This window comes from Sander lucioperca, chromosome 6, assembly GCF_008315115.2.
Source record: "Sander lucioperca isolate FBNREF2018 chromosome 6, SLUC_FBN_1.2, whole genome shotgun sequence".
Lineage (NCBI taxonomy): Eukaryota > Metazoa > Chordata > Actinopteri > Perciformes > Percidae > Sander > Sander lucioperca.
In genome coordinates this window covers 26,773,070-26,796,595 of record NC_050178.1, presented here as the reverse complement: position 1 = coordinate 26,796,595, position 23,526 = coordinate 26,773,070, and the positions used below count along the sequence as shown (strand labels likewise).

The 23,526-nt window shown below is 41.6% G+C and overlaps 1 protein-coding gene across 1 annotated transcript; it reads left to right on the top strand.

Annotated features, from left to right (window-relative positions):
- Window positions 1–892: 892 nt before the first annotated feature.
- etnk2 (ethanolamine kinase 2) lies at window positions 893–22,805 on the top strand. Its single transcript, XM_031307517.2, has 9 exons — window positions 893–1,380; window positions 7,618–7,755; window positions 7,863–7,984; window positions 8,565–8,705; window positions 12,440–12,582; window positions 12,918–13,001; window positions 16,370–16,530; window positions 16,638–16,711; window positions 18,117–22,805. Exons 1-9 carry the CDS (start codon window positions 1,234–1,236, stop codon window positions 18,187–18,189), a joined length of 1,083 nt encoding a protein of 360 aa, XP_031163377.1. The 5' UTR covers window positions 893–1,233; the 3' UTR covers window positions 18,190–22,805.
- The last annotated feature ends 721 nt before the right edge of the window (window positions 22,806–23,526 follow it).

Below are 23,526 nucleotides of genomic sequence, written 5' to 3'. Positions count from 1 at the left end.
GTGTGAAATAATAATAAGTGTAAGACAACTCCCTGATGCAGTTGATAGAAGCTGATAGTTGCAGTATTCTCTCATGTACTCATCCTAACTAGAAGTAATCCTTCAGGGTAACCTGCCCACCTGTTGGCACCACTATACTGCCACCACCTGACTGAGAGTTGGTACTGCCGTAGTGGAGGCTGCTGTTCATGCAGGTCATGTTCCCTTCGTTTCATCTGTGTTGGCTGGTTGGCTGTTCATTGGTGCCTTTAACTTGTCTACTTTATGTACAGTACTACTCCATTTACTGCGCAGTGACTTCATTTCTGACATAGGTGGTGTTTGTTGTCAAGTTTAAACTGACAGTTCATGTAAACTACTACTACTACTACTACTACTACTACTAATAATAATAATAATAATGTCTTTATTGACTTGTTGCAGCTTTCTGGATTAGAGGTCGCAGGTAGAAAATAACAATTTAGTAAAATGTTGAGATTGTATAGAAAGCTATCATGTACATATCACTGGCTGTATTTATCTGGTGGCTGTATTTTGTCTTTGCAAATAAAGATTTCCATACATAAATTAATCTGAGAGAATTAAGGGGTGCACGAATTCACATTCAAAGGATTACGGAGCATGGGTGAGAACGCACAGATCAGGGTACTGTTAGGGGTTTATAGGATATGATGGATAAGGATTAACAGGATGGAAAGGGTTTTTATTTATTTTTTAATTTTGTTTTGTTTTGCTTTGTTTAGTTTCTGAATGGAATTAGCTCGCCACACTCCGGAGCAGAATGTGGCGCTAATGCACCAATGAGCTGGATGAAGAAGAAGGATTCAGCTGCTTTTTATTCGGCTGAACCCGGACCGCATTCGGACACATTCGGAGATAAGGGGCGTGGCTCGGCTGTGGTGCGTCGCTCAGCTCTCAACCGGCGGTACAATCGGATGATCACGGGCGGGCGGAGCCAACTAGGAGGAAATGGTCTAGTTGGCTCTGGCTGCTTCAAGAAAACCGGCGACGAGCATCCATACCCGGCAGTTTGATCGCACATCTTCGCTGCTTTCAATCCATTACTGCAACAGCTATCAAGCAAGACACTTCTCTCAATCAAAACGTCATTGATTTAGTGGAACACATCGACATTTAGCGAACGTTACTTATAAACCAAGCAACACCTGTATGCTGCGATTTCTAGAAACACCTGTGAACGGCTCGGAGATTAAATAGATAAACGGCTGCAGGATGGAGACGCAGATACATGTGCCTGTCGGGTCGCCGGTAGTTAGAAAAATCCCCATTTTCGTGGACGAACACAACGTGACGGAGGGAGCGATGAAGCTCATTAAACAGCTGAGACCGGCGTGGGACACGAGCCATGTAAAGACCAAGGTAACGTTAGCCGCTAAGATAACGTTAGCTCAGCTGTACAGAGTATGCTAGGCTAGGCTAGGTTAAGATAGACAGCTCAAGCCTGCAGCATCACCAAACACTAATGTAGCAGGCAGGCAGCAGGGGGGCCGTGGAAACATCTCTACTGGCTAACGTTAGGGTACATTATTTTAACAAACTACACACCGCCGTCTACACTCTCTTCCTATTAGTTGAATGAAACCGTGTTATCTTTTATATTCTGTTGCAGTCTTGGTAGCAACATACTGTGGAAACGTTAGCTAAGCTAGCAAGACGCTCTCAGACTTGAACTCCCCCAAAGGCCAGTGAGGAAACATTCCTGTTACATACAATTTTATATATCCAAAGTTCACAACATGTAACACGAAATATGTAATGAAAGCCGAGTCACGCTAAGCTGAGCGTCAGTGGCCAGCTGGCGGTGACGTGATGCCGTGGCCCCGTGGCCCGGTGAAGCAGACACACCTCTGAAGCTGGCTGCTCATAGTCCTCCTGGCTGCTTTAGCATGTCTCGCTGCCCTCTTGTCGTTGCTTTTTAGACCAGTGTGATTGAGTGGTAATACTAATAGAAACATTAAAATATATTAGAAGGTTCTCATTAAGATGAAAACGCAAATGTCAAATTTGCAAATTTGGTTGGGTGAACTTTCTCTAAATGCCGGTTTTCCAGAAAGTAAATTAATTCCCCAAAGTAGATATGTGGAATGGTGTAGTTAAGTATTTCACAAGGCACAGCAATATGCAGAGGTGGCATGTAATGGGACATTTAAAGTCAACGAAAAGGGGACATTCTAAACCACTTAACGTGAAAAAGCTTTACTTGGTGTAATGTACCTAAACAATGATCAATCATCACCAAATTTCTCTCTCATATTGCTCCTCATAACCACTGAAAACTGTCAAAAAATCCAACATATGAAGAGGAGCAATATGACAGACATTTGATGATATAACATCCATAATAATTGGACTTTGGTTAGATGTTTTGACAGTTTTCAGTGGTTATGAGGAGCAATATGAGAGAGAAGTGTGGTGATGATTGATCATTGTTTAGGTACATTAAACCACGTTAAGCTTTTTCACGTTAAGTGTTTTAGAAAAGACAGGAACAGAAGGCAGACATAAAGGTCAGATAACATACAGACACACACACACACACACACACAGATCTGTGCCTGTTCTACAAATAAATACAGTTGAATGTGTGTCGGCTAATGTTTGAAACCAAACTTGAGATTGAGACTATTTCAAGTTTTATTATTTCCTGAATTCTCAGTGACAGCAAAAAGGAGAGGTTCTAGATGGAAATAATTTAAACCATCATTTCTGGTAAAATCAGCATTTCTGAGCAATTGGTCATTTCTGAGCAAAATGCCCTAAAAGGTAATTTGGGGAACTCCTCTGTTGCTTGCTTGGTGTTAAAAGACACACTGCAAAATCAGTCCTAAAGTGAGCTAGAAAGCCACTTCATGTTTTAAGTGAACACAGCTCTGTGGGGTGGAGCTTTATCTTGGAAAAAGGCCTAGAGGCCAAGTGTCTTGTACAACCAGCAGTCCAAAACGGTCAAACATGGAAAAGCAGCTAATTTTCCCATTTGAGAGACTTAAAGACGCTACTATGCTGTACATACTTTCTGTGTCCATATGTGTAGGTGTATATGTATAAAAGTACCTGTCTATATTTTATTTTCTTTGTATATATGGCTGCACGATATGAGGAAAATATACAATAATGTTGTTGAAAATCATGATAACGATAATACTTCCGATAAATAAACAGATATTAAAGCAGCCATATTCTGCTCATTTTCAGGTTCATAATTGTATTTTAAGGTTGTACCAGAATAGGTTTACATGGTTTAATTTTCAAAAAACACCATATTTTTGTTGTACTGCACCGCTCTCTCTCACTGCTGCAGATCCTCTTTTCAGCTGGTCTCTGTTTTAGCTACAGAGTGAGACCTCTTTTCTTCTTCTTCTGTACTATCTTTGATTGCACTGCACATGCCCAGTAGCTCAGATGTAGATCATGTCAGCTAGCTAGCTCCATAGACAGTAAAAGAAAGGCTGTTTCTACAACTTCGGTCAGTTACAAGGCAGGATTAGCTGGGAGACTTCTAAATGAGGGCGCACATGGAAGTAGTTCTTTTGTAGATTATGGTGAACTTGTGTGTGTTGTAACAGTGCTTTGCTATTGAGAACGAGGTAGCATGCTAGCGTTAGCATGCTAACGCTACGAGCTAATGGTTGCGGTTAGCCTGCTCGTTTCGGCTTGTGACGTCACAAGCCGTGCTGATTTTGAACAGCTCACCCAGAGACTGAAGGCAGGACACATTCAGAAACCGTATCTCACTCTAAACAGCATGGGTGGATTTTTTTCAAAGTTTGTGTGTGGAAGCAACACCCCAAATCCCAGAAAAAGTGATTTTTTTTCATAATATGGGCACTTTAAAGTGTGCTCAGTTCTTTTTGAATTTAAAACAAAAGAAAGGAATTCATTTCCAACATCTTTTACGGAACAAATTCAACATTGTATTGAATATTAAAGGCACCACTAAAAAAAAAGAGAGTTATATTATAAAGGGCAGTTTGCTACTGATGTTTTCTTTCAACTAAAGGACTTTGCACGCTAAGTCTGAAATTTGTGAAGGAAGGAGAGGCAGAGCGACAGCAGTGTCACATTTTGTATTGTTTTTGCGAAATTTCTCGCAACGGATTAATTAATATGCATCACACTCAGTGTGCAAGGTTTCTGTGCGTGACAAATGTTTAGGATGACAGATACGAAAAAACGCATACGGAAATTTCAGACTCCGTGTGCAAGGACCTTAACACACAAAATCTCGGGAGTGTCTTCTCGATACGTCGCAGCCTTTTGTGATGTGTATTGCACTAGTTGATATCGCGATGATGATAAAAAAAAAATGATACGTTGTGCAGCCCTGTTTGTATACATGTTCTATGTGTGTGCAGCATTAAGGAGCTACAACTTACACTTCATTGTGCAACCTTGTGTTGTAAAATGACGAATACAATTAACCTTGAACCTTGAAACAAAAAAATGAAACACTTTATTTGAAGGGGTGTGCATAAGACTGACATGACAGTCTGACAGGACACGAGTTAGCTGTTAACTAATTAGCCTGGTTAGCTGTACAGCTGTCCTATTAGTTGACTCAGCCCCTGGGTGCCAGGAGCCAAACCATGCAAGAAGATAGAGAGGGGGGTAGGGGGGTAGGGGGGGCTTTTCTGCATCAAGGCATAATGTTTCAAGAGAGAATTGCGATTCATCTACGAAACGACTTTCCCCCCCACCCCTAATATATATTTAAAACATTGAGTGGGCACGCACACACTACGAATAATCGATTAGGCCTAATCCATTATTGTATCCATCTCTGGTATACATTTTGACTTTTGAGTTTTAACCACTGTGAGATTGTGCAATATGCTTCGTCACCCCAAACTAGCACACCTGAGTGTGTTGTTGAGCCATCCATTGGAGACACAGCTTGTTAGGGAAAGGAAAATGCATAATTGATTATTTTTAAAATGATAAAGTGGCTAATGTGTCGTGGCCAGGTCAAAGTCTTTGGATTAGCTCGGACAGTTGGCACGATGACACCATTTCCTGCTATTACTCACCAGTGGCACAGTTTGGACACAGTTACGCCACCTATTTGTTTATATCCTGCTGGATAATCTTTCTGGATCCGATATCCCACCCATTCACACAAACCTGCAGCTGAGGACGTGACGGTGTTTACTTCGACCTCTACAGGCCAGGCAAGCCGAGATTTTCTCAGTGAGCACCACAAAAATCAGGCTTTTTGTCCAACAGACCTCGTATGGAGTTTTACAGCTGCACAACTGGCAATGCAGCAGAAAACGGGGAGAGTGTGAGATTAATGTAAAAAAGTGTTAGTTGGTTGAGTTGGGGAGGAGGTTCTCCTCGCAGCGGGACCATTGTTTTGATGGGAGCGGGAAGCGCTGTATGTGGTGGAGAGCAGCAGGGCAGCACTGTTGACAGAAACATCTGATTAGCCTCGCCACCTGGACAGGAAGACCTTTACTGTAAATACACACTGTCCGTTTCCTAACATCACACACACACACACACAGAGTTCTGGAAAAACAGCAGAGTGTGCCAACAGCAACAGAGCAACAGTCTCCTATTACAACTTTCTCATGCTGAAGACTTCATTTCATTGCCGCCTCAGACGCCTTCCAGTCAGACCACAGAATGTAGACTCATTCATGGAAACAAATAAATAAAGCATCACGCAGTTTATGGCTGCATGTTTACCTCTGTCTGGGTCCAAGCTTATCGCTGTCTGTCGATATGTTGATCGCTGGTCTTAGCGGTGTATTGTGTGGCGGGTGGAAGGGATCAGTCATGTTGTAGTAAAGGCATGTATGCTTGTGTATGTACGGTCATAACAGGGATGCCTGCGTGCCCATCTTTGTGGTCAGCCACGTGTGGAATGCCAGATATGTGTGAGTGAGCGTCTGGGCCCGGGGAGATGCAGGCAGTGTGTATGTTGTCATTGTGTTTGCTGCAGTGGGATGGACTGGCCCACTGTTTTTCACTGGAGCAATGTTGTCACTCAAATATGTCAGGCCTAGCTTTAGACACAAAAGCCTATTTGCTTACTCTTCATTTTAGACTTAACTTGTTAACTCACTGATGCAAGACCAACACCACTGTACAGATGAGGCAAGTAGTCCTGGCTGTGGTCTGTGGGAAGGTGTGGTTAGACGTCTAGACCTGTGCACATCAAAAACACTGTTACAGTTCTCCGGTTCATCAGTTTATATTGTAAAGTATAGCCACAAAAATTTAACCATAAACAGCAACTGAATAGTATCTATCAAATCTCATCAGCGTACAAACACCAGTTTCGACAAGAGATCTACATCTTACAATTCTACAATTTATATTCTTAGCTTTCATTGGCATATTTTGGCATGACAAGTTATACGGGTAACTTCTCTTGTCAATCTCCCTGTAACGTCAGTTTGACCACCTCCCATCTAAGTCAAGGACCACATTAGTGCTCTTGCTGTGATTACATGTTGGCAGGTTTGTTGATATTTTGTAATTGTTTCAGGTCCCCTAATAATAATAAGTGGCACTGTTAAATTTGTTATGTTTTTGTCTGCAGATTTCTGACAGCAGGACTGTAAGGTCCTTGGTGTGAAGGTCTTGTTTTTAGTTCTGGGTAACCTTTTTATGCACGAAACAAGCCCACGAATAGAGAGAAGCAAGTCATCTTACATAGCAAATTGGGCGAGTCAATTATGCTAATGATTAAATCTCACAAGGCCATTATGTATAGGTGCACTACTCAATTTCAATCACACTAATAACGACAAGTTTGTGCAGTTGAAAGGGTTTAGTGAATGCGACTTGGAACAGTTGCAGGAGTAAACCTCAGGGAATAAAGGAATGGAGGTGTAGGACAAGAATCTGAAAATGTTCTTGCCTCTCATTTTAGGCCCACAGCCTCACATACATTTAGAAGAGTTTTGATGTTTTATTTTTGTTTGACTCCCATTAACTCCTGTATATGACAGTGACCAACATCGTGATGTGACCCATAAGCAAAGTGAATGACACGGTTTCTAAATAAAACCATTACATTTGACTCTGTACCCTACCCGCTGTGTGCTGCAGTAATTGCCCGGTATTTACCAATTCTATCGATGTTTAAAGTAAGTAGTACTTTAACTCTGGAAACATGACAATTGGAGTGTACCTAAAATGCAAGTTGGTCGTTTTTTGAATGGTGTTGATGGGCAAAAAACATTGGAGATACATGTTTGAAATAGCTCTTAAGGTGCAGCCTAATGCCGTGCGCCATATGCAGGTTGTACATAACAATACAGTACATGAATCTATTGGAAACCAACTGCATTATTAGGATGTTGGTAGAACATCAATATATAGTTTATGATAAGTTTTTTCAAATGACGGCACATGTGACAGTGACTCAGTTAAGAATGCTGCTGCATGATATATTAATCTCATGTACTGTAGGTCCATGCAGGTTTGCATGGAGTCTGCACTTTTGGTCCTGACCTGAAGACAACTGATAGCTTTAGAGAACCCAGTGGAATTCAAGATTTAGTTTGAGAACCACTATTGTGCTGCACAGTCAGAGGTTGGGGGTATTCCTCTGGATATCTGTGGTGATTTATTTTCTTCCTCTTCCAGCTCTTCACTGATGGAACCACCAACAAGTTGGTGGGCTGCTACGTGGAGGACAGTCCAGAAGACATGGTCCTGGTGCGAGTATACGGGAACAAGACAGAGCTGTTTGTGGACAGAGACAATGAGCTCAAAAGTTTTCAGGTAGTGTTAAAGAAAACGAGTCAAAAGGGTTGCGCTCGCCTGTGAATTTAAATGCTTCCGAAATGGTTTCTCTGATCTAATTCTTATGTTTTGTGTCTCTCCTCTAGGTGCTACATGCTAATGGATGTGCTCCTCGCCTCTACTGCAGCTTTCAGAACGGCATCTGCTATGAGTTCATGCAGGGGGATGCTCTCGGGACGCAGGATGTCAGAGATCCTTCCATGCTCAGGTCGGGACATGGTACAGTCATGGGACTACTTTTGGGTTCTACAGTCATGGGTTTTTACTGAATTAGAGAGAATTGAGATGGTAGAATTGTTACATTGTCCCAAGTAGCGTTGTACTATTATGCTCAGAATCCTCCTAGGTTTCTTTATTTTACATGTAGACACAAACTACTTTACAATGCAGAAATGCTTCGGTGCCGCACAGGAAAGAGGCAAATGAAGCTAAAAACATGTGAGTCACATGCAAATGATAGTTGGTAGATAATCACCATTACAACAACAACTGATCATAGGCCTATTCCAAAGACTGGTTTGGAAGCAGAGGTGTTGCTCATGTCACTTTATTACTACAGTAATTAAATACTAATACTTAATCTGATAACACATTGTCCTTGGTGTTGGCTTTTCAAAACTAATCAACTACATCAGCTCAGTGTGTGTTACATGATGTATTCAGTTGACTCTTTCTGGGAACTCTGAACTTCTTTATAACTGGAGACTAATACACAATAGTCAATAATGTACTGGTTCATGTTGAAATCTAGTCCCAATGATAACCTGTGTGTCTGTGTCTCCTCTCAGACTGATATCCAGGGAGATGGCTTGTATCCATGCCATCCATGCACACAATGGCTGCATCCCCAAACCCAACCTCTGGATCAAGATGCAAAAATACTTCTCCCTTGTGGCCACTGAGTTCACCGACCAAGCGTCCAACGTCAGGTGAGATCTGGCTTCTCAGTAGTTCTTGGTTGGTGCTCCTACTCGTGGCTCCACACACACACACACACACACACACACACACACACACACACACACACACACACACACACACGCACACGCACACGCACGCACACGCACACACTGATAATGATGCAAATAGTTCCTAAAACGCAGTCTGATTTGCCTGTAACAAAAGTTATCAGGAAAGAATTAATTTTGCTTCAGCCTGATATCAACTCTTTTTGCACCAGGATCTTACAAGTTACCCTGTTTTCTAGGTACCAGAGGAAGTTGATCTAACACATGATATGCAAAATAGATGTCTGGCTATGGAGTCAGGAAGTAAGAGGTTAATACTAGAAGGTGGCCTTTTTCCAGAACAGACCAGAAGCTTTACAACCACAAGTACTCTTACTGAAAGTACTTTTTAACCACACTAGCTAAGCTCTAGACATGGGATTGTTGATCAATCAGTCCACCAGGGTTAGGGTTAGGGTTAGGGTTAACAAATATTGGATGGATTGCCGTGCAATTTTGTACACACATTCATGGCCCCCAGATGATGAATCCTACTGACTTTGATGATCTGCTGACTTTTCATCTTGCACCATCTTCAAGTCTACATTTTATGGTTTATGACCAAATACCTGCAAAACTAGTAACATTCTGTCACATCAGCTGTGCATTGTGTTTAGTGCTGATTAGCAGATATTAGTATGCTAACTTGCTAAACTAAGTCTACTTCTACACTGATCCGGCTCATACTTAAAGCAGCCATATTATGCTCATTTTCAGGTTCATAATTGTATTTTAAGGTTGTACCAGAATAGGTTTACATGGTTTAATTTTCAAAAAACACCATATTTGTGTTGTACTGCACCGCTCTCTCTCACTGCTGCAGATCCTCTTTTCAGCTGGTCTCTGTTTTAGCTACAGAGTGAGACCTCTTTTCTTCTTCTTCTTCTTCTGTACTATCTTTGATTGCACTGCAATCTCACTCTAAACACCATGGATGGATTTTTTTCAAAGTTTGTATGTGTGTGGAAGCACCAGAGACACATTTTTTTTCATAATATGGGCACTTTAAAACACATTTGTCATGTGGAAATGAGTCTACACTAGGGTTTCTGGGTTGTTTATTTGACAGGGTTCCGCGGGTACTTAAAAAGTCTTAAAATGTCAAATTAAATTTCATGAAATTAAGGTCACAAAATGTCGTAAATTTGCTGTAGGTATTAAATTAGCTGTTTTTAAGGTGATGGGGTAATTTGTCGCTGATGGTCTACCGTAAATCACCTAATGTCTTTGGTTACCTCACCTTTTGTAGCCATTTGTAGTCTTTTAGAGATGAGGCCTTGCAGCATTTTCAGGAGTTTTATGTCACGTTAGCTAGCTAACGGCGGCTAATGCTTGCGTTGTTTCAACGAAGCTGCTTCTCAGTTGGCGACTTCGAGTGGTTTTGTGTCGCCGCCAGAAACTCGAAGGGCAGAGGTGTTGTGGAATCTTCACACGGTAAGCCGACACGATTATACAACATTTAGCGTTACCAACAAAATAAAAGTTAGCTTTGTAGAGATCGTGGGATTTTCCAAACCGAATAAGTAGCACACATATGTACACACAACTGCTTTGCGACCCCATTGTGGCGTAACTAAGATATCTGCAGAATCTTGTTGTTCCGTTGACGGATCTAGCTCCTAGGTTTTTAATCAATTCTGTGATGTTGACATGGAAATGGCAGAGTAATATTTTAAGTGATGAGCCTGGTGTGCTGTCATCACGTATGTATTGGCTGTCATGCTGATTTGAGCACATTCTACATGTCTAGTTGACCAATCAGATTGCCTTTTCGAATCTACTTGTATAAGTTTTGCTTTTTAAGGATGCGCAAGGACTATAAGGACATTATTGAGCTCAATAAATTCTCTTTCCTATCAAATATTTTTTTCCAAACAATCTTAAAAAGGTCTTGAAAAGCATTACATTTGACTTCAAAAATGGTGCAAGAACCCAGTTTGAGGCCTCTGTCCACAGTGACAGAGATGAGACTGAGCCATTATTCTCTTGTTCAAGTGTGTCAAGCCGCATAAACAAGATCCGCCAAGGGGAGCGCTACCATTGGCGCTACTCACCACTCAGAATTGCCGCTGCGCTCAAAGCTCAAATTGTTTCTGCTTTGACCTTGTTGCCGCTGACCTTTCCAGGGTCAACCAATTCCAGAACGTATACCTGCGCTGCGCTTTGCCTCTCTGCTCTGCGCCCTACCTCGTGGTTTTGCAGCGGATCACGTTTATGCAGCTTGACACACTTGAACAATAGAAAATGGCAGTCTCATCTCTGGGAAAGAGGAAATAAAAACAGTTTCCAAGAGTTAGGCTGAAGATGTTTCGGTTTGTATCTTGGTACTGGACCTGTGGATCCGACAAAGGCAGACCGTTTCATAACCTGGTCAGCTACCCAGTCTCAGCTGATATCTTTTGTTCTGGTGGCTATTAGATTAAGTCCAGCATGTGGCTTATATAACTGTAACAATAATAGCCGACAGGATTAGGGAGTCTGAGGCATGCAGTGGGCCAGCAGATGTTTGCTCAGCTCAGTGTATCAGGTCACTTTACCCTCTTCCTGGGTTACACAGACAGCTAGAGTGTCCTGGTCCAGGTCCTGGACAGCAGACACTTGTTGCTCTGTGGTCTGAAGCAGACTGTATAAAAGTCCAGATGTTAACAGGCATTATCAAAGAATGGACAGAGATCTGTGTTAGATTCCAGTAGACATGATAAACAATACTGGCCACCTCGTTTAGATCAACAGTGTGATATTTGTGCCATACACCAGGCAGGAATTTACAGTTGAGGCTCAGGCCACAGGTGAAGGTAGAAATCTCCAAGGAGAGGGTGTGTGCGTGTGTGTGTGTGTGTTACACAGCCTCCCTCCTAGCTCTCCCTGCTATCAAGCGGACTGTGGATTAGGCTCCATAAGCCCATTACAGTTAGCACAGGGGTCTCTGCTCAGCACACCACTGTGGTTGGCTGAGACACTAACTCGGCAACCCTTTCTCCACTAGCCAATTATACCACTTTCAGACTGACACAGATTAAAGCTGCGATGATCTGAAGTGGTGAATGTGTGTTAAATGACCAGGGCTGAACACAGGTTGGATGTGTAAATGTTCAGTAGGCCTGTGTGTCATGTGCACAGAGATGGAAAAGGGCACATAGTTGAATAAAAACAGCTGCATGAGATGCATGAATGCCATTTTCAAGCATTGTATGTACATGCACTGATTGAATAAATCTTTAATCAAATGTTTATAATCAGATCTCAAAACTAATTTCAAAAGGTGACATAGCAGTGTAGCCATAGTGACTGTCCACTGAGAGCTTGTTTCTCTGTAACTACGCTCCCATGAGCCAGCAGGCCACAGCCCCACTGAGCCTGTGTGCTGTTTGTGCATGTTGGTCTCAGTTGTTTTAACTTCAGACTTTCGTCCACTTTGTGATGATCCCAAATCAAGGAAAAGCTGCATGTTTAGGCCAGTAACAACTAGTAAAACTATTTCTGGCACTTCCCATAACCATGTCCGTGGGCCCAGTGTTGTCTTTGCGGACACTTGTGTTTACATAGTTGTCACAACAGTCTAAAAGAAGAACCTGTGGAAAGTGTCTGTCTGTCTGTCTCTCAATCTCTCTTGCTGTCTCTCAATCTCTCTCGCTGTCTCTGTGCGCCCTGTCCAGAATCCAGCAGGAAGTTCCCAGCAAGGCGGTGCTGGAGCAGGAGATGGTGTGGATGAAGGAGCATCTCTCCACTCTGGGCTCCCCTGTGGTGCTCTGCCACAATGACCTGCTCTGCAAGAACATCATCCACAACAGCAAAGAGGGTAGGCACGTCTGGGTTTCCCACGGAACCAGAGATTCACTGTGTAACTTCCAAACACTGACTCCCTCCTACTTTCAGCTTCATGCGTAATAGAGTAATAAATGTGTTGCACAGCAGGAAGTGGATCAAATGATTGATCGCAGAATGTTTTGTTTTCTTTTGTGATATTTATTTATTTTTATTTTTTTGCAGCTGTTTTTTGTGTGTGCAAATATTACCGTGGCTGTACCTTTTACCTAAATGGTGCCAGTCATACTCTGCCACAGCCTAAATGTTTTGAGCAGACACCCACCATTATACACTTTACATTTTCTGTGTCCTCTTGTTGTCTCTCAGGTCATGTTCGCTTTATAGACTATGAATACTCCAGCTACAACTACCAGGCCTTCGACATCGGCAACCACTTCAATGAATTTGCAGGTTTGTCAAACCACGGTGTGATTTGTGTTAGAGCTAAAGGTCCCATGTCGTAAAAAGTCCAATTTCTATGTCTTTTTTTAAAATGTTATATATATATATATATATATATATATATATATATTAGGACTGTCAATCGATTAAAAAAATTAATCTAATTAATTACAGACTCTGTGATTAATTAATCGCATACATAATTAACTGTGCCTGAACCGATACTTTTTAAGAAAGTAAGAAAAGAAAACAAAGGGTACTAAACAACAGTTGGTGACATTAAAGAACGGTTTGTTTATTGCTAAGGCCATATGGTCAAAATTAAATGGTTTAATAATAATGTATAACAATAACTTATTTCACTAGTAAATTGCTGTTGAACGACAAAAACAACCACCAAGGACATTTACAATAACTTCAAATGCACCACGAAGCTGTAGTTTACCAGTTTCATTGAACGCACCGTCTGTGTTGTTTTTCCGACGGCTAAAATACAGTCAAACTTTACACCGTTCAGCGTTAGCTGTCAGCATTGTAACCGTGTTTAATCCAGCTACTAGCTAGCGGTAGGCTAACGTTAGCTGCTGTCGAGTATAGTGTTAACTAGCTAGCGGTAGGCTAACGTTAGCTGCTGTTGAGTACAGTATTAACTAGCGTCACGTGCAGCGTTGCTTGTGTTGTCTGGATTGTCTTCAGAGCATCAGAGAGAGAGCAGACATATCAGTGGTTGGCAGGAAGAAGATTTTTACAAGTAAATGTTCCAATCAATGATCCAGGCAGCACATTCTCAGATTAATCCATTCCATATTGAGGTTTGACCCGGAGCCGTTCTAGCCACGATTCGACTGTAAAATGAAGGAGGGAGACGAGAATGTGCTGCCTGGATCATTAACTGGAACATTTACTTGTAAAAATCTTCTTCCTGCCAACCCTGGCTACCGAAATCTGGTGCCACTGATATGTCTGCTCTTCTCTCTGATGCTCTGAAACAGACGATACAGGAAACACAAACACCGCTGCACGGGACGCTAGTTAACGCTATACTCAACAGCAGCTAACGTTAGCCTACCGCTAGCTAGTTAACACTATACTCGACAGCAGCTAACGTTAGCCTACCGCTAGCTAGTTAACACTATACTCGACAGCAGCTAACGTTAGCCTACCGCTAGCTAGTTAACACTATACTCGACAGCAGCTAACGTTAGCCTACCGCTAGCTAGTTAACACTATACTCAACAGCAGCTAACGTTAGCCTACCGCTAGCTAGTTAACACTATACTCAACAGCAGCTAACGTTAGCCTACAGCTAACGTTAGCCTACCGCTAGATAGTAGCTGGAAACGGTGTAAAGTTTGACTGTATTTTAGCCATCGGAAAAACAACACGGACGGTGCGTTCAATAAAACTGGTAAACTACAGCCTTGTGGTGCATTTGAAGTTATTGTAAATGTCCTTTTCCCATCTGGTGGTTGTTTTTGTCGTTCAACAGCAATTTACTAGTGAAATAAGTATACGTTATTATTAAATCATTTAATTTTGACCATATGGCCTTAGCAATAAACAAGCTGTTCTTTAATGTCACCAACTGTTGTTTAGTACCCTTTGTTTTCTTTTCTTTCTTTACTTTATTTTTTCCGAGACCTGGTGCTAATACGGCACCGGTGCCTTAACAACCGTTCTCTACCGGACTGAATAGCAACGCGGATTTCGGTGCCTTATTTGGGTGCCACTTAAATGCCTGCGCTTCTCTCTGATGCTCCGGAAACGGACGTTGGAGGGAACTGAAACATCGCCGCACGGGACGCTAGTCAACACCACACCTGACAGCAGCTAACATTAGCCTACTGTTAGCTAGTCAACACTACACCTGACAGCAGCTAACATTAGCCTACTGTTAGCTAGTCAACACTACACCTGACAGCAGCTAACATTAGCCTACTGTTAGCTAGTCAACACTACACCTGACAGCAGCTAACGTTAGCCTACTGTTAGCTAGTCAACACTACACCTGACAGCAGCTAACATTAGCCTACTGTTAGCTAGTCAACACTACACCTGACAGCAGCTAACATTAGCCTACTGTTAGCTAGTCAACACTACACCTGACAGCAGCTAACATTAGCCTACTGTTAGCTAGTCAACACTACACCTGACAGCAGCTAACGTTAGCCTACTGTTAGCTAGTCAACACTACACCTGACAGCAGCTAACATTAGCCTACTGTTAGCTAGTCAACACTACACCTGACAGCAGCTAACATTAGCCTACTGTTAGCTAGTCAACACTACACCTGACAGCAGCTAACGTTAGCCTACTGTTAGCTAGTCAACACTACACCTGACAGCAGCTAAAGTTTGCCTACTGTTAGCTATTCAACACTACACCTGACAGCAGCTAACGTTAGCCTACTGTTAGCTAGTCAACACTACACCTGACAGCAGCTAACGTTAGCCTACCGTTAGCTATTCAACACTACACCTGACAGCAGCTAACGTTAGCCCACTGTTAGCTAGTCAACACTACACCTGACAGCAGCTAACGTTAGCTTACCGTTAGCTATTCAACACTACACCTGACAGCAGCTAATGTTAGTCTACCGTTAGCTAGCAGCTGGAGTAAACCCGGTTAAAATGCTGACATCTAAATAGTGTAAAGTGTCTGTATTTCACTGGAGAGGATCCAACAGTCTGTAGCTGCCGTTGTCTGAAAAACACAGATGTTGCTTTCACTTGAAATTCGCCTCGCCAGCCTCGTGCTGCATTCAAAGTTATTGTAAAATACCCTTTTCCCCTCCAGTGGTTGTTTTTGTTGTTTAACAGGAATTTACTGGTGAAATAAGTTATTGTTATAAGTTATTGTTATTCCATTTTTAATAAATCATTAAATTTGACCCTGTGGCCTTAGCAATACACAAGCCGTTCTTTAATGTCGCCGACTGTTGTTTCACCTTTTTCAGCTCTTCTGAGTTTGCAGGTATTATTTTTTTTTATATATATATATATATATATATATATATACTTACTATAAATAGGTAGAAAGTGCCGTTACGGTCATTCCCTGGCTGCAATGATGGTACAGACACTATGAGAGCACAGATGCAGAAGAGCTGGAAACGCTGACCAATCAGAGCAGACTAGGCTTTGTCTTAAAGAGACAGGCGCTAAATGGGGCATTTCAGACAGACGGTGAATAGAGGAACATTTTGACAGACAAAATGAGAAAAATATGTTTTGAACATTTAAGGCATGTAAACATGTTCAAGTAGATACCCAAAATACAAGTATGATCTTGAAAGTGAGCTTAATATGGGACCTTTAATGTTCTATCCATAGAGCCTGGCTTATTATGTAACTGTGTGTCCCTGTGTGTGTGGTCAGGAATGGCGGAGCTGGACTACGGGCTGTACCCCAGTCGGGAGATGCAGATGGACTGGCTCAAAGAGTACCTGCAGGCATACAAACTCTTCACCATGAAAACAGAGGAGGTCAGCCCGCGGGAGCTGGAGACGCTCTATGTACAGGTCAACAAGTTTGCTCTGGTGAGGAGGAATATGTCGGCAAAAACACACACTGTCTCTTACACACAAACACCCGCAGTATCTCACATTACTTGACTTCACCTGATATCTGATTTGTCTCTCTCAAGGCTTCTCACTTCTTTTGGGGCTTCTGGGCACTCATCCAGGCCAAATACTCCTCCATTGACTTTGACTTCCTCGGGTAAGTCGCTGTATGAGTATCTGAGCTGTATCTTTACTACATTGAGCAGTGATATAGACTGTCTATTCATGTATATTGTGTTGTTATTACCATATCACTTTCGCATATCCATCGACTTACTTACACCACACTTTGCACCAGCTTTGTAATGGCTACTTAATCTGCACTTTATGTAGCCTTTATGTAGCCTATTGTATTCTATATTCCTGTATTTTATTGAATGTGAAACTGTATGTTGTCCTCCACACTTAGGCTTTTCTTGGCCAGGTCGCCGTTGCAAATGAGAACCTGTTCTCAACGGCCTACCTGGTTAAATAAATTTTAAAAAAAAATTAAAAAATGAGTGTGTGTGTGAAAGATTTAGTGCAGCGTGTGGTGACCCCCCCCCCCAATGTAGGATATTACCTAAGTGATGGTTCGGACTGTGTGTCTGAAAGGAATCGGTCTGTGTGGGTTAAACGGAGCATTATGAAAGACTGAAACCAAAACCCCTAAAAGCCAAGTCTCATTTCTTTTGTGAGCATCCATACCACTTCACACTTCCTGCTCACACACCTGCAACACAGCCAACAGCAGGTCTGCCTCCCCTAGTGGTTCACAGAGATGGGGGTCGACCTCAGAAGGGCAACCCAATCGCTTCCGCCTCACTGAGAGAAAGGCAGTGCAAGAGTGACTATCGATCCTACTTTGCCCGTTAACAGAAGTTGGTTTGAAGTGAATGAGTGCTCTGCTGTGCTGTTACTAAGGTTACCTGTCCAGCGGTGGAGAAAAGCCTCCCTGCTGCAACATCAGCACCGGTGAAACGTATTGCCATCCAGACCGCTGAGGGGACGCAGGTCTTTGAAATGAAACCGACCGTAGATAGGTCGTTGCTTCACCCAACCAAAGTTGGCTGTTTTTGGAAAGTGCTGCAGTGTGTTTTTGTTCATTCGGCTCATTTGCTAGTGTGCTAGTTCGCTAACATTACCGGAGTATGCCAAGTATAACACAAAATACTTGACTTTCGTCATATAAAAGTTTATTTATTTTACTGCCAGAATAGTGCCGCTACATTAGTGTTCTCCACAGGGCGATCATTTTTGGTTGTGACCAGCAATGTCGGTACTTAAATTTGATTGGTGCAGTGTCTGTGTGGGTGAGTTCACTTTAGTTCAACAGCTACACAGGGACAAATACATCACCAAAGGTATTTTACCCAAAGGAAGAATATGTTTTGTATCAACATTTGTGAGCGATACAGTTGCCATATTTTTGTCCTCTTTTAAAAAGTGGAAAGGAAACCTGCACAATAGCTGCAGTATCATTCTAGTTGATATTCCCTTACACAAAAGGTGAGGAGAATTCAAACTTGAGGCTGGATTCCTCCTTCTGTGCCATCACCACCTTTTGCTCTTCTTTCTTGCAGGTACGCTGTGCTACGTTTCAACCAGTACTTCAAGACCAAACCTGGCGTTATGGCCCTGCAGATCCCAGAATGAGAGGAGGACAGACTGCGGAGAGAAGACCGGAGGGAGGGAGGGTGTAACAGGTTTTATGCTGCGACGTCCTGTAGGGTGGGAACTCTTCTCTGTGAGCCAGCTGTTGATGGACCACTGCTTGGTCTTACTCTTTCATCACAACTCTAGCTCAAGAATGATGAAACTTCCATGGGTTATGTGTGTGTGAGTTTATGCTCGTGTATATTTGTGTTCTTAATTTATCTCGATTAAAAACCCAACGTGTTTCTTTCCCTCTTTGGGCAACTGAACAAGGCGTAGTGAGCACAGTAGCCTACATTTTGGGGTAGAGATCACAGACTTGACACCTGCTTTAATGTCTGTCACTCTGGCGCCAAAATGTTCCACAACGCTGGAAATGAAGTTCCAAAGAGGGCGAGACTGTTGAGGGTTTGATGCTGACATTGACAGATTGACAGTTTGTCCCACTCTCAGTGCTTAGAAACTGACTACAGAGGCATTTCACCTGTGATTCCTCAGATTTTACATGTGGTGTGTGTGGTGATACCATACCTCCTCCTCCTCTCTGCAGATATTTTAACACTTAAGTTGATTTGTGCGCTCTTTCCTTTTTCTTTCCTCCATCTTTGATGCTAAGTGCTCGTAGCTGCAGTATTTCTGCACTGCACTTCCCAGAGATCAACACTGCATCAAACACTGTGGGCGGTTCATACTTCCTCTGATTTTGCAGATTTTTTTCTGTTGTTGCAGTTTGAGCTTCTGTCAGTTATTCCAAGCAAACTGCTGCTGCTGCTGCTGCTGCTGCTAGACGTGTAAAACAAAGTGGACTTTTCCCCTGAAAGGACCTTCCAGACACTGAGTGTGTGGAACAGCAAATGGAAAAGCTTTCCATACACTGGCTGAAGGTTGCATCACTATTGTGTTATAGCAATCAGTGATAGAGAGTAGCTAAATGTGCATTTATTTATTCATGTATGTGAAGACATTAACATCTCAGGTGAAACAACTCCTCAGTTTTTGTTGCTTTAGTGAGCGTTGCTTTGTGTTGAATTGGGAAGTGATATGAGGCGGGAGGGGAGGTGGATGTTGGGTGAGGGCTCCTGTGGAAACGCCACGCTAAACTCTGTGTGCATTTCTACCCTCAAGTCAAGAAGGTTTTCCACCTTCTTGACTTTTATGGTTACAGCGAATCGCTCCGTTAAACTTTCCATTTAAACTTTCCGGACCTCTTGGAAAAACACAACCTCCGTCACCCCCACTGTCAACCCCCCCATCCTCCCCTCTTTTATGCCCTCCTGTGTCTGCTCCCTCCTCACATTACTATCTTTGACCTGCTCCCACCATGGTTCGGTTTCATATCTGGCTTTATCTGTTGAGGTTGAGGCAGTAGCACCTGTTCCACGGGCCATCTGAATTCAGACACTGCTCTCAGCCCCACACTGGAATCCATTCACATGCCAGATTTGGAGCCACATTTTATTAAGTTATATCTGGGGAAACTTTTGTCCAAGGCTGCAACTAGTGATTCTTTTCATTCTCAAGTCATTTGCAGATTATTTCTTTTCAATTAATTGTTTAATCGGTAGAAAATGGTGAAAAATGCTCATCGTAACTTCCCAGAGCCCAAAATAACCCCTTCAAATATCTTTTTGTGTGTATTGTTCGACCAACAGTCCAAAACCCATTAATGTTTAGTTTACAATGATTATGACAAAGAAAACCTGCTAATCAACACATTTTCTCACAGTTATTGCTTGACAAAGTATGCAGATTATTTGATTAATCGACTAGTCAGTTCAGCTCTACTTGAATGATATTATACAACTGTTTTTAGTAAGCTGATCTTTGGCTTTTTGAAACCTGCAGATACCTTGACACGGACCAGTCTCTTGGCAAACAGGCACTGGCCTCGTAATGAACTTAAGCACAGGATCCACACCTCCTCCCCATCACTGATTTGGTTACACTGGACTGATCAACGCAGCACACCAATGAATGAATCTGAGCTTTAGATCTTCTTCTGAAGCTGTTTATTCATGCTGGGCTCCAGAAAAGGGACATGTCCTCTCTCTCACCCACACAGGATATCCAGCCCCTCAACGGCCCAGCAGGGGGAGACACTGAGCCCTGACCTTTGTCCTCCACTGCAGGTTTCATGTAACTGATTAATTAATTTAAATAAATAACCGTTAATAATTTACCAAGTGAGCAGCGTCCCTTCAAAACAGCAGAAGAGACACTAATTGATGTCGATGGTTTTTCAGTTAGGACAGTTAACCCGAGAATGTGTTTTCAGAGGGATCCCATTTAAATTTGAAATGTGTTAGTGGTTCTTTATTTCTTAGACATGATGATCAGAACCTTCTGAATGTGAATTATAACTCATTTTAGGGCTGTGAGGCGAAAAAGTGTTTTGAGCGTTACTCAATGATATTTATATAATAAAGATTCTTTTGATGGCACACGTTTGGGAGAAAAAAAGTTACCTGCGAAATTGTCTTGAAAAAGCTCAAATCACTCCAAGTGCATTTTTCGTTTGAGGATAATCCAGAGGCCCTTGTTTTAGGGGACTTACAGTGGAGTAATCTGGTTAGTAGATTTGCAGATAATGGCCAAATTAGTGAGCTTGCTGCTTGAGTGCACAATCCTAATACCCTGGTAGGACTTCAGCCTGGATAAAAAGGGCATTTGCACTGAATGAATTTCTCTATTCACTTTATAGAGCACACTGACCCTGATGGAAGCCATTGGTTGACACAGTTTGGGATTTTGGAAGAGAAATTTAGGTTAAAGGCTAGAGCTAAATGTTGGGTTGAAGGCCGATTGTGGTTGTCCTGAAAAACTTTGATTCGTCTGGCCCGTTGGTCGTTTTACCCACTGTGATGTATGGCATCAAAAAATTCAGCATCAAAATCATCTCGGAGTTGTTAAAGGGACAGTTCACCCCAAAATCAAAAATACATGTTTGTCCTCTTACCTGTAGTGCTATTTATCAGTCTACTGTAGATTGTGTTGGTGTGAGTTCAGTGGTGGAGATATCGGCCGTAGAGATGTCTGCCTTCTCTACAATACGATGGAACTAGGTGGCACTCGGCTTGTTGTGCTTAAAGCACCAAAAAGTACATTTGCATAACTCAACAGCAATGTCTCTTTCCAGAATTCATGACCTGGTCACTCAAGATAATCCACAGTCCTGGTTGTGAGCAGTTTCATGTAGGAACTAGTTTCTTTCTACCGAACTACACCCGCCAACCGTATCCCGCACAGAAGGAAGCGTGCTCGTGGACGAGAGGCTTGTCCTCCTCGGCTGAGCTGTAGCTGTAGCTAACCGATACTGCTAGCTCATCTGAGCTAGCTAACATTACAGCTCAGCCGAAAAGGACGTCATTAAAGTTAATATCTCGCCAGTCATGAGCACGAGCCTCTCGTTCCTCAGTACGCTTCCTTCAGCGCAGTCATTTTTTTTTTTGGATTTGGGGGTAAAGTGTTTCTTTAAGTTTATCGGTAAATAACACTAACTAGCACTGGACATCAACTAGATCTAAGTAATTGATTTAACAAAACAATTTCAACTCAAGGTTCACTTACTTGCTTTTTCAGGAGCTTTCAAGTGCATCACATGGTCTGACATCTGTTGTTCAGAAAAAGCTAGAAACCGGGTTAGGATTGTTTTGTCGAACTAAATCTTAAGTTATGAATTATTTCTCATGACGTTAAAAATGTTTTTACTTAATCTACAAATGCTTCCGTTGTATATGTGACAACGCAAGTGAGCAAATTAGACCTACGATAGATCTCTCTCACCGATCTCTGTTTACCTAAACTTTAGCAAGACATTTTGCACTGTTGACTGCACTTACAATCAAGTTGGACATTTGTGTTGTGGCTCTACAGACCATAATAAGAAAACAATGAGACGTATAAATGCTTACATCAGAATCAGAAATACTTTAATAATCCCAGGGGGAAATTAACTAGAATTAAGTTAAAGATGACTTTGTTGATAATTGTCTCATGACATTACACACTTGGTAAGGTGAACATAAGCCAAACGACAAGTAGTTCTTGAATATGGTCCCTGTTTAAAGACCAGCACATTTGATCTGTTCTTGGGGCAACCTCCAGTATCCCAGATGAGTCTGAATTTCCTGTTCCAAGCTGATTTCACTCTTTGTGTTCGGCCTTATATGGTGTTTTATAGCAGTTTTTATTTACTGAGTGAATCTAACATTGCATTTCACACCTTTTCTTTTTGTCGTTTTCTAATCATTCCAAAATGGTTAGCTTTGCATTGAAGTTCATTTCAGAGTCACTATTTCTGTGTGAATGTACTAACTTAATTTTAAAAAACACTGTACAGATAACTGAATATTTTTTCCTTTGTATGCTAAATTTACTTTTTGTAAATGCTTTGAGCACTGTGTAAAGGGACCTAGCGTTTAGCTTGCAGATGTGACTTTGTAAATGTACTTATCCACTGCTAAAGGAGATACTGAGTCCAGCTGAGATGGAGGATGTAAATACTGTAAGAAATACTGTGAAAAGCTTCCTGTACAGTGATCCTTTACACCTCTGTAGGAATGGCAAGAGGAATTATTTAACAGTTGTCAGTAAACATTTCCATTAAAACGTATAAAATAATTAATACAAATGTGTGTGCCTTTGATTGGTCTGCTCTCAAAGTTCTTGCTCTCCATTAAACCTCCAACATATGAGATATATATATATATATATATATATATATATATATATATATATATTATATAATATTATATATATATATATTATATAATATTATATATATATATATTATATAATATTATATATATATATATTATATAATATTATATATATATATATTATATAATATTATATATATATATATTATATATATATATATATTATATAATATTATATATATATATTATATAATATTATATATATATATATTATATAATATTATATATATATATATTATATAATATTATATATATATTTATATATATATATTTATATATATATAATATTATATATATATATATATATATATATATATATATATATATATATATATATATATATATCAAAAACCCTATGAAAAAACGAGGTAGAGATGATGTGACCCTGCCCGGAGGAAGCCCGGGGCCCCCGTCTGGAGCCAGGCCCAGATGGAGGGCCCGTCAGCGAGCGCCTGGTGGCCGGGTTTGCCACGGAGCCCGGCCGGGCACAGCACGAAAAAGCTACGTGGCACCTCTCTCTCCAACCCATGGGCCCACCACCTGTGGGAGGAACCGCTGGGGTCGGGTGCGCTGCCACATGGGTGGCAGTGAAGGTCAGGGGCCTCGACGGACCAGACCC